Source organism: Mustela erminea, chromosome 1 (genome assembly GCF_009829155.1).
Source record: "Mustela erminea isolate mMusErm1 chromosome 1, mMusErm1.Pri, whole genome shotgun sequence".
Classification (NCBI taxonomy): Eukaryota; Metazoa; Chordata; class Mammalia; order Carnivora; family Mustelidae; genus Mustela; species Mustela erminea.
Window position 1 is genome coordinate 174300605 of NC_045614.1, and position 11569 is coordinate 174312173.

At 35.6% G+C, this 11569-nt stretch overlaps 1 protein-coding gene across 1 annotated transcript; it reads right to left on the reverse strand.

Moving 5' to 3' along the window:
• Window positions 1–10326: 10326 nt before the first annotated feature.
• Window positions 10327–11256, reverse strand: LOC116567094 (olfactory receptor 5K3-like). The gene has a single exon (XM_032301955.1). It carries the CDS (start codon window positions 11254–11256, stop codon window positions 10327–10329), a length of 930 nt encoding a protein of 309 aa, XP_032157846.1.
• Window positions 11257–11569: the final 313 nt, after the last annotated feature.

Here is an 11569-nt window from a genome sequence, read left to right on the forward strand (position 1 = left end):
CATTGTTGTCAGAACCTATGGTCACTTTGCCATTGTAGATAGCCAGTCAGCCAGAGCATTAATGCTCTTTTCAAAGACTTAAGTGATATAAAATAAGGAGCTTATCTAAGATCCTTTTCCCCAAATATGGGCATACAGCTTTATTCAAGGTGAAGTATGGCAGCTGTCTAACCAAACTGTGTCTGTCTACAAGAATGGAAGCAAAAAATACAGTGTTTACTTGAAATTTTAACTTTTTAAACTGTAAGAATTCCAATTCAGCCAGACAAGAGGATTAACCTTATTTTACTTCACCTTTTCTGTTTTTTGTCTTTTTGTTTCTTAGCTTTCCTTAACATCAGTAGGATTTTCAGTACAACCAAAGCATTTTGGATTTTTGCTCCCTGCCTCCTCACACATCAGGCTCATTAAGAGTACTTTCTTTCCAAAACTACTTTGGGTCACAGAGCAAAATTTTCCAATCCTATCTTATTTATTCTAGCTCAGTACCATGAAGAAGTTTCCTCCATAATGACCCACTGGAGCTTAGAAAACCTACCACAAGACCTAAAGCTTTGGGTGCTCATTGATTTACAACTAAAGTTTTTATTTCTTGTGGTGAAATAAAGTGCCTTCCTTATCTAAATCCTTTCCTGGTGTGTATCAACATTATTTAACATTTTACAATTCAGTCATTTTTTAATAAATATGTCTATAAACATTTAACTTTAAAAAAATCTTATTTATTCCATTACTGTAGATTTGACAGGTTTTTAAAAATGTAACTTAGTAACTTATTATAATATCCTAAATCTGTCCTTTTTAAAATAAAATAACAAAATGAGAAGAAAATTGTGTGTCATGTTCGAGTTGATTTAAATGTCAATATTTTAGGATAAAGAAGTACAGGATTCTGACAAGTATCTCTGTGGTTCTTCAGAAAATGCCTTGTTTCTGGAGTCTCTGTTTTACACTCCCAAAAATATGGGAACTCCTTGCCCCATTAGGAAATAAGAGCCTCTTTATTCATTATGTTTCAGAGTTTTAAAAACATGTTTTCAGCGTATTTTTGTGACCCTGTGTGTCCTGTTTAATGTGGCTAGATTTTAAAAAAGTCGTATAAAGGCTGTGGGTATTTGTGTTCTATAGCACAGAAATAATCAAGTCTGCTTCTGACTTACAGTAGAGCCAGTACTACTCTGCAGCTGATTATTGCCTATGCAGTTGCTGCTTACTCACTTTTCTACCTCTTCCTCACTCTTCAAGTATCATGCCTTTCATCACCTTCCGTAGAAGACAGAAAACCTAAACAAAGATGCAAAGCATTTGAACATGGGTTTTAAAATTATTGACTAACATGGCTTTTTTGTATTAGGAAGTTATTTATTTAGGACAATGTCCCTGCCTCTTGTCAGCCCAAAGCTGTCTGTGAATGTCAGTCCAACATCAGCTTTTAATATGCACTGTGGAAGTCAGGTACTATTGGACCTTGTGAGTTACAGCCTCACTGGTAGCATCCTGAAGCATGGAATGCTGGCGCCATAAGCCCTGGTGTTGAATATATGTTGTGGTTGGTATTTCTTTTTTTTTTTTTTAAGATTATTTATTTATTTATTTGACAGACAGAGATCACAAGTAGGTGGAGAGGCAGACAGAGAGAGAGGGGGAAGCAGGCTCCCTGCTGAGCAGAGAGCTTGATGCAGGACTCGATCCCAGGACCCTGATCATGACCTGAGCCTTAGGTAGAGGCTTAACCCACTGAGCCACCCAGGTGTCCCTGTGGTTGGTATTTCAAGCACATTTCAAAATAGCTGAGGTCATCCTCTCTTGCGAAGACTTTATTTGTTACAACATATGGGCTGGGTTGTTTCGTTTGATGTGAAAATTAGTTTTCCAGCTGTTTCTTGCTTCTAATTAGGTAGAACCATATGAATTTGCTGATATTTGACTATTTTTGATTAAAACAAATAGTAGAAAATCAGTTTCAAATCAAGTTTTGTTAATCTTTTTTCACCTAACCTTTGATAGCAACCTCCAAAGTTAAAACATAATTTTCAGATTTTTCTAAGTATGAATTTTATAGTAATTTAAGAAACATGTTTGAAAGTCTTAATTTTATCGTTCTTAATCTTACTAAATAATGTGAATAAATATTTTTATATCCTTTTAGGAAAAGATTCATTTATTTTTTTTTTTACCTTTTTTATTATGTTCTGTTAGCCAGCATGTAGTACATCATAAGTTATTGTTGTAGTGTTCAATGATTCATTAGTCATGTATAGCAACCGCCAAAGTGTCCCTCAAAGAAGGTGACTGTATTGGCAAAAGATGATTAGGAGGAGATTGGTGGAACCATTGGTGAAACATCCTGCCGGTTTTCCTGAAAAAATGCAGGAGAAAATAGGGAGGAACTTGCTTCAAGTTAGAAATACCCTCAAACATTATCCTCACAAACCATGCTTCAAAGGGGCCCAAATTAAATTGCTTATGAAAGTAGAATAATTATTCCCCAAGGCATTTGAGAGAGAGTGATAGAGTGCTATTGCTAGGAGTTAATGGGACGTAACAGCTGGTTGTGGTCAAAGAAGGATAGAAGAGGACCTATGATAAAACCATGGTCATCCAAAGTGACTGTGTGCGCACTGCATCCTCTGAAGAACAACATCAGAGTCTCTACACTGCAGGGAAATGGACTTCTCTCTATCTTTCTCTCTCTCTCTCTCTTCTCTCTCTCTCTCTCACACACATACACACACACAAAATATCCACCCAATTCCTAAACAAATAAACAGAGATATAACAAGATCCAAGGATGAATGAGTATCCAGACTTCTATAATGTATTATCTAAAATACCAAATTCTCAACAACAACAAAGTCGTGAGATAGGGAAAAAGTGTTACCTATACACCACAAAGTTAGCAGAGAACACAAACTGCCTGTTAAAGTAATAACATATTGGATTTAACAGGAAAAAAAAAAACCTTAAAAATAATCATGATAAATGTGTTCATAGAACTAAAGGAAACCAGGATTAAATAAAAGAAAGGAAGATATGAATGTAATGTTATGTGAAATAGACTATCAATGTAGAGAAACTATAAAGAAACAATGAAGTGGAATTTCTGTAATTGAAAAGTACAACTGAAATTTTAAAAGTCACTGTGGAAGCTCGACTCTAGATTTAAACTGATAGCAGGAAGATTGGTGAATTTGAAGTTATATCAACAGAGAGTATGCAATCCAAACAATGAAGGAGAAAAAGAACGAGAAGAAATGCACAGACCCACAGAGAAATAAAGCCAGCAGTAAGTGCATCAGCATGGGCTTTTGGGAGTACCAGGAAAAACACATTTCTGATAGAAGACTTGTATAAGAAGATCCAAGTTGTTTGTTGTTTGTTGATAAACAATGAACAGGAAGCACAGAAACAACCCAATAAAAATTGTACAAAAGGCCTGAGCAAGCATTTTACCAAAGAAGAAATACAGATGGTAAATAAGCATATAAAAATCTGCCCCACATTATTTGCTATAGGGAATTACAAATTAAAACAATAATGGCATAATATAAAAGAAATCTAAAAAAATTTTAAAAGATACCAGTTGTTGGCAAGAATATGGAATGATAGGAGCACACACACATATCTTCACTCTGCCAGCTGACAGGACCCAGAAGAAAAGACATTGAAGAAACAGTTATCTTCCACCGGTCTATGTGTCTGTTTTTATGCCAATACCATGCTGTCTTGGTGATCACAGCTTTGTAATAAAGCTTGAAATCAGGTAACGTGATGCCCACAGTTTCATTTTTGTTTTTCAATATTTCCTTAGCAATTCGGGGTGTCTTCTGATTCCATACAAATTTTTTGGATTATTTGCTCCAGCTCTTTGAAAAATACCAGTGGAATTTTGATCAGAATGGCATTAAAAGTATAGATTGCTCTAGGCAGTATAGACGTTTTAACAATGTTTATTCTTCCTATCCAAGAGCGTGGAATGGTCTTCCATCTTTTTGTCTCTTCTTCAATTTCTTTCATGAATGTTCTGTAGAGCCCAGATATGGACCCTCAACTCTATGGTCAATTAATCTTCGACAAAACAGGAAAAAATATACAGTGGAAAAAAGACAGTCTCTTCAATAAATGGTGCTGGGAAAACTGTACAGCTATATGTAGAAGAATAAAACTCGATGATTCTCTTACACCATACACAAAGATAAACTCAGAATGGATAAAAGACCTCAACGTGAGACAGGAATCCATCAGAATCCTAGAGTAGAACATAGGCAGTAACCTCTTCGATATCAGCCACAGCAACTTCTTTCAAGATATGTCTCCAAAGGCAAAAGAAACAAAAGCAAAAATAAACTTTTGGGACTTCAACAAAATCAAAAGCTTCTGCACAGCAAAGGAAACAGTCAAAAAAAAAGGGGGGGAGGCAACCCACAGAATGGGAGAAGATATTTGCAAATGACAGTACAGACAAAAGGTTGATATCAGGATCTATAATGAACTCCTCAAACTCAACACACACAAAACAGACAAGCATATCAAAAAATGGACAGAAGATATGAACAGACACTTCTCCAATCAAGACAGATAAACGGCTATCAGCCTCATGAAAAAATGTTCATCATCACTAGCCCTCAGGGAGATTCAAATTAAAACCACATTGAGATATCACCTTACACCAGTTAGAATGGCCAAAATTAACAAGACAGGAAACAACATGTGTTGGAGGGGATGTGGAGAAAGGGGAACCCTCTTCCACTGTTGGTGGGAATGCAAGTTGGTGCAGCCTCTTTGGAGAACAGTGTGGAGATTCCTCAAGAAATTAAAAATAGAGCTTCCCTATGACCCTGCAATTGCACTCCTGGATATTTACCCCAAAGATACAGATGTAGTGAAAATAAGGGTCATCTGTACTCCAATGTTTATAGCAGCAATGGCTACGGTTGCCAAACTGTGGAAAGAACCAAGATGCCCTTCAGTGAACGCATGGATAAGGAAGTTGTGGTCCACATACACTATGGAGTATTATGCCTCCATTGGAAAGGATGAATACCCAACTTTTGTAGCAAAAGGGACTGAACTGGAAGAGATTATGCTGAGTGAAATAAGTCAAGCAGAGAGAGTCAATTAACATATAGTTCACTTATTTGTGGAGCATAACAAATAGCATGGAGAATATGGGGAGATAGAGAGGAGAAGGGAGTTGGGGGAAATTGGAAGGGGAGGTGAACCATGAGAGACTATGGACTCTGAAAAACAATCTGAGGGGTTTGAAGTGGCGGGGGGTGGGAGGTTGGGGTACCAGGTGGTGGGTATTATAGAGGGCACGATTGCATGGAACACTGAGTATGGTGAAAAAATAATGAATACTGTTATGCTGAAAATAAAAGAAAAAAAGAAGTAATACAAAAAGAAAGAAAGAAAAGAAAAAAAGAAACAGTTATCTTACCTATGGCCCAGATTTTGGTTCTTTTTTTTTTTTTTAAAGATTTTATTTATTTATTTGACAGAGAAAGATCACAAGTAGGCAGTAAGGCAGGCAGAGAGAGAGAGAGAGAGGGAAGCAGGCTCCCTGCTGAGCGGAGAGCCTGATGCGGGACTCAATCCCAGGGCCCTGAGCTCATGACCTGAGCCAAAGGCAGTGGCTTAACCCACTTAGCCACCCAGGTGCCCCCCAGATTTTGGTTCTTAATACCATTTTCCAGTCAAAGGAATTAAGTCTACTTGGAAAAATAGCTGATGTGGTGACTAGAATAGGGTAGGGTAGGTTAGAAAAAAATATGCAGGATGAGCCTGAAACATCTTGTAATGCCAGAAAATTAAAAAAAGAAGAAAGAAGGAAGGGAGAGAGAAGAGAAGAGAAAGAAAGAAAGAAAGAAAGAAAGAAAGAAAGAAAGAAAGAAAGAAAGAAAGAAAGAAAGAAAGAAAGAGAGAGAGAGAGAGAGAGAAAGAAAGAAAGAAAGAAAGAAAGAAAGAAAGAAAGAAAGGAAGAAAGAAAGAGAGAGAAAGAAAGGGAAAAAAGAGAAAGAGAGGGAGAGAGGGAGGGAGGAAGAAAAAAATCAAAGCTAAAGAACAAACAAACACAAAACTTCCCTGCATACACAGTGATGGATGTATGCCAAAGGGACACAGGAACCCATGGAAACAGCTCTCTGTGGCCAAAGCTAGAATGATTTGAGCACCAGAATTAATGGATTAGTATTTAATTTTATCGAAGTATAAAATAAATATCCATGATTCTATACTGATGTAAATAGAGGATTGAATGTATAAATAAGTGAGGTGAATAGACACAACTTCCATGCAGAAGAATTCCAGATTATATAGATACTTTGCCCCATGGAGGTGATCCATTTCTCTCTTTTCTGTAAGTGTAGGCTGTGGATAGTGACTTCTTCCTTACCCAACACAGTAAGAGAAAGTGGAGAAAGAGCAGTTCCACCATGGAGAAACCTGGCAAACTCTACCTCAACCAGGTGGTCAAGTTCAAAATCAAAACAGTTACAAGTGATGAGGACAGTATTTGCCACCAGTAGGATGTAAAGAAAATGGTGATTTACCTCTGTGGCTTTTCTCCTAAAAAGCTATCCCTCCAGTCTAATCATGAGAAAAACTTCAGAAAAATCCCAGTTCACAGACATTCTACAAAATGCCTGATTAGTACTTCTCAAAATTTACCAAGGACATCAAAAACAAGGATTGTCTGAAAAACTATCACAGACACCTGACGACTAAATGGACGTGATGACCAAATATAAAGTGATATGCTGAATGGGATTCTGGATTCAAGGACAATAGATTAAACTATGGAAATCTGCATCAGGTATGAATTTCACTTCATCATCATGTATCAATATTGCCTCATTAATTATAACAAAAGCACCATACTAATGCAGGATATTAATGACATGAGAAAATGGATGTGTCATATAAGGGAATTCTCTATACTATCTTTATTATTTTCTATAAATCAAAATTGTTTAAAGACCTTTAAAAAATGTATTAAAATCTTTGAGGTAAAATTTTTTTTCTCAGAATGAATCCAGAGAACACTTGGGGAAAAACAATCATCAGTCTTCTGCTTCCAATGATAATAATTGATTCAAAAAATTAAAGTCATCATGCCCACCTTACACATTAGTTTCTTGTAAGTTTTCCTCTCCTGCTACTTTCACTTCTCTATGTTGTGTATAACATGACTTAGTGGTTAAGAACATGGATTTTGGAATTGATCTCTATATTTGATCCCTGAGCTCACCTTAATATTTCTGTGGACAAGTTATGAAACCCCTTTTGTCTCACATTTTTTCAGTGGGCTTGTAGAAAATTAAAATATAGAAATAAAAGTAAAAAACTCGACAGATATGTTGAGTAGTTATATGGATATTGATGAAAGTTATTTGCAAGTTAAAAGGGTGTGGGTGAATTAATTTAAAATAAAGCAAAAATGACATGAGGCAAGAGACATGAATGTTATCTGCTAATATTTATTCAATTGTAATAAAAGCATTACTTCCAAACAAGTTTAATGGTAAGAAGATCTACTGTATTTTTGAAATGAGAAGGGATGGTTAATTCCAGAGACCCTGGGTCTGCTTCTCTGTGATTCCCTCAGTTATGACCTCATTAGTGTGTTGACTTCATCTCCAGGCTGGCTTCTCTTTTGGTGGCAAATGGTTGTAGACTGTGCCAGATTTCATATCCACAAAACATGGCATTCAGAGGAAGAAAGCTGACCTTTTCTGGTGAATCTCTTTTAAAATAAAAGAAACATATAACCCAGAAACTTTCACAAAATTACCTCTTTTGACTCACTGGGCCCAAGTAAGCCACCGACTCTTCCCTTAACAGACCTCTAGGCTTCAGTGTTGGTAAGGGTTGGAAGCAGGTGGTGCAGAAATACATAAACAGAATTTGTGGTACCCTTTGAAAAGGGAAGGGGACCAATGCATGTGAATCAGACAACCCAAAGTATCTCCTAAAATAGACAGTGGATACAAAGGAACACATTATTTGAACTCAGGTATCTGGATTCCTTTACACTTTTAAAAAATGTGTTTAAGACCCTGTAGAGCTTTGTGTTTGTGGGTTATAGCTAAAAGTATTTACAATATTAGAAATTAAAACCAAGAAATTAAAAATATTCACTGACTTCTTTAAAAATAAAAATAACAGACATGTCAGACATTAAATTAAATGATTATATTAAAATATATTAATGGAAATGGCTAATGAATGACCAAATGTGTCAGGTACCTTTTCGAGTATTAGTGGTAGGAAATCAGTCACAACTAGGTTGGTACTCACAGGAAGAAGACAGGCCTTCATTTAAAGAAAAGTTTACTACTTTTTCTTTAAAATGTGCTTATATCTGTGCCCTCCTCCCCTTTCATCCTCCAGTGTCAGCTCTCATCATCTAATATATGAATTCTGGCATTTAGTCTCATTGTTTCTAGCCTCCTTCCAATCAATAGACAGATTAGTTTTCTGAAAAATACAATAATATTACCTGGTTCTAGGAAGAATTCAGTATCAGACGCCTCTGAGATAAATTAAGATTCCTTAGGTTGGCATTTAAGATTCTCAGTAAACTGATTCCCTTCCATCCTTATTTCCCATATTCCACACCTTTTAAGGATAGTTTTGTCAGCTCTGTGACTCTGTCCATGGTTCACCTCCTTCTTCCCAGGTCCCACTGTCACACTTATTTCCATAAACACTGTGGTCATACTCATTCCTTTTTTCCTCCAAACATCATTTACTAAAAATCATTTTTAAGGGACATTTTACTTCTGATCCTGCATAAGGACTAAATATCCCACGTGACAAGGCTCTCCATTTCCTAAACTTCCAAGCAATATTGATACAAATTTGAGCTCAGTCTGAATCACCTGGTTGAATTTGAGCAAGTCACTCAGTGTTTCAAAGTATGAGGATTTTTATTGAGAAAATTCATGAAAAATTATATCTAACCAGTTGGTAGGTAATATCTATTTAAGGTGTAGCTTTGTGTCTAGCAGATAACATGTTTTCAGTAAATTATTCTTATTCATATTTGTATATATGTGATCAATAAATATTTATGTTTAGAGATTTAGAAATTTTATTATTTTGTGCCTTATTTGTGCTTACAGTATCTCCAACTTTTTGTTAATGCTATTAATTTATTAGTAATTTACATTGGAATAAATACAGGTGGGTGGAATTCCTAGTAACAAACATGATAAGTAATATCAAAGAGAAAAACACCTACATTATGTACAATGTATTCAAAATTGCACTTCATTTTTGATGGACACCTAATCAAAATATATGAAAATATCCAAATCTATGTGGGTTTTGGTATGAATACCATCTATTTCTTTTACAGATTGATAAATCAAAAATATACAGATACACTCTTTCAGAAAACATGAGAGTAGAATTGACTAACACTAAAGATAAAAAGTCTTTTTTATTATAAATCTTTACTAGTATTATTTTCTTGTCTTTAATAATTTTAATCGTGGCAAAAAAGTAAATAAAAAAATTTCCCCTTTTAAGGGTGAAAATATTCTTTTTTTAAAAAAAAGATTTTATTTATTTATCTGACAGAGAGAGATCACAAGTAGGCAGAGCAGCTGGAAGAGAAAGGGGAGAAGTAGGTTCCCTGCTGAGCAGAGAACCTGATGCAGGGCTGGATCCCAGGACCCTGAGATTATGACCCAGGCCAAAGGCAGAGGCTTAACTGACAGCCACCCAGGTGCCACAAGGATGAAAATATTCTTCTTTTTCAGAGTAGATATTCCATGTGAATTAATATTCAAATATAGTCTCATGAAAAAGACTCAAAGAAAATTGGGAATCAAATACATACAGTGTACATCTGACAGATGTTGTAGTTTAAGAAGGGATAAATTCTTGAGAACATAGAATGTGCCAGACTTTATAAGATTATGCTTTGGAATTCCAGAAATTTGTCAACAATATTAAATGGAGGTGATCTTTACATATACTCACTTGTATTCCTAATATTTATTGTATTTGTTGAAAATTATAACTTATTACTCTTTGAAAGAATTAGTTAATAGTTTAGCTAATCTTTTTGTGACCTCAAGAATAATTATTTAATTCATTCTTAAAGGGAGCTAGTAGCTAAGATTTTGGAATACAGTGTAGCAGAATCTCTCCTTGCAGAACTTATTTATTTGACTCCTATACTTACTTGTATTAGTAATTGAATATTTTATGGACAAAGTGGTACTTTTTTACTTTCTCAGTATTCCATGATTTTGAAAATCATTTTTTTCAAATTTAAATTAATTTTCCACAGGGGATGATTCTTCCTTTAAAATTTTATAAAATTTTCTTCATAACCTTTTTCATAGCATTTATTACTTCCTTATTTCTTAGACTATAAATAAAAGGGTTTAATAAAGGGATCACTAGAGTATAAAAAACAGCACCAGGTATATCTTTATCCTCTTCTTTAACCGAATGTGGTCGAATGTACACAAAGAGAAGAGAACCATAGAATATTGAGACAGAGAGAAAGTGGGATGCACAAGTAGATAAGGCTTTGCCTCTTCCCTCTTTGGATTTCATTTTGAAAATCATGAAAAGGATGCAGAGATAGGAGATTAGGACTATTATAATAGAGAAGACTTGAATTGCACCTGCAAAGATAAATAGCATCAATTCATTGATATAAGGGTCAACACAGGAAAGTTTGTATAACGGAAAAACATCACAAAAAAAGTGATTAATTTGATTTGACCCACAGAAAGTTAACCTAAAGAGAAACCCTACATGAATCATGGGATGCAGGTTTCCAGCTATGTAGGCCCCTGTGATCATCTGAATGCACACTTTCTTTGACATCATGGTGTGGTACTGCAGTGGGCTGCATATGGCCACATAGCGATCATAGGCCATTGCTGCCAGGAGAAAACAGTCTGTAGTTTCAGCAAGGCAGAGAAAATAAAATTGTGCCATGCATTCATAGAGGGAAATTGTTTTGTCCTTAGAAAAGAAGTTCTCTAACATTCTGGGGGTAATGGCACAGGAACAACAGGAATCCATCAAAGCCAAGTTGCCCAGAAAGACATACATTGGTGTGTGAAGACGACCCTCCATAAAAATCAACATCACCAGGCCCAAATTCCCCACCATAGTGATAACATAGATAGTGAGAAACACCACAAACAGGAGGCTCTTCAACTCTGGATGATCTGCAAATCCTATGAGGATAAAATCAGTGGTCAAGGAGTAGTTATCCTCAGTCATATCCACCTTCTCTGTTGAAAGAGGAATTCTGGAAATATAAGATTCTGATTTTGAGTGTATATAACTTTCCTTCCAACTTTTTCTTTTTACAACAAATAGAGGAGCTTCTTCCAACTTCCCTTAGTATCTCTGGATGAAGGCACACAAACCTCTAGGGGATAGTCATTCCCCTAACATGTCATTTTACAATCTCAATTCTGAAAATCAGCATTCCTGTGAATATTTTTGTAATTGCAAGAAGAATGCTTACAATTGAAAAAGTTTGTCTTCATGAATTCATGTATGAATAGTGTAGAAATCTTGCATACCCATT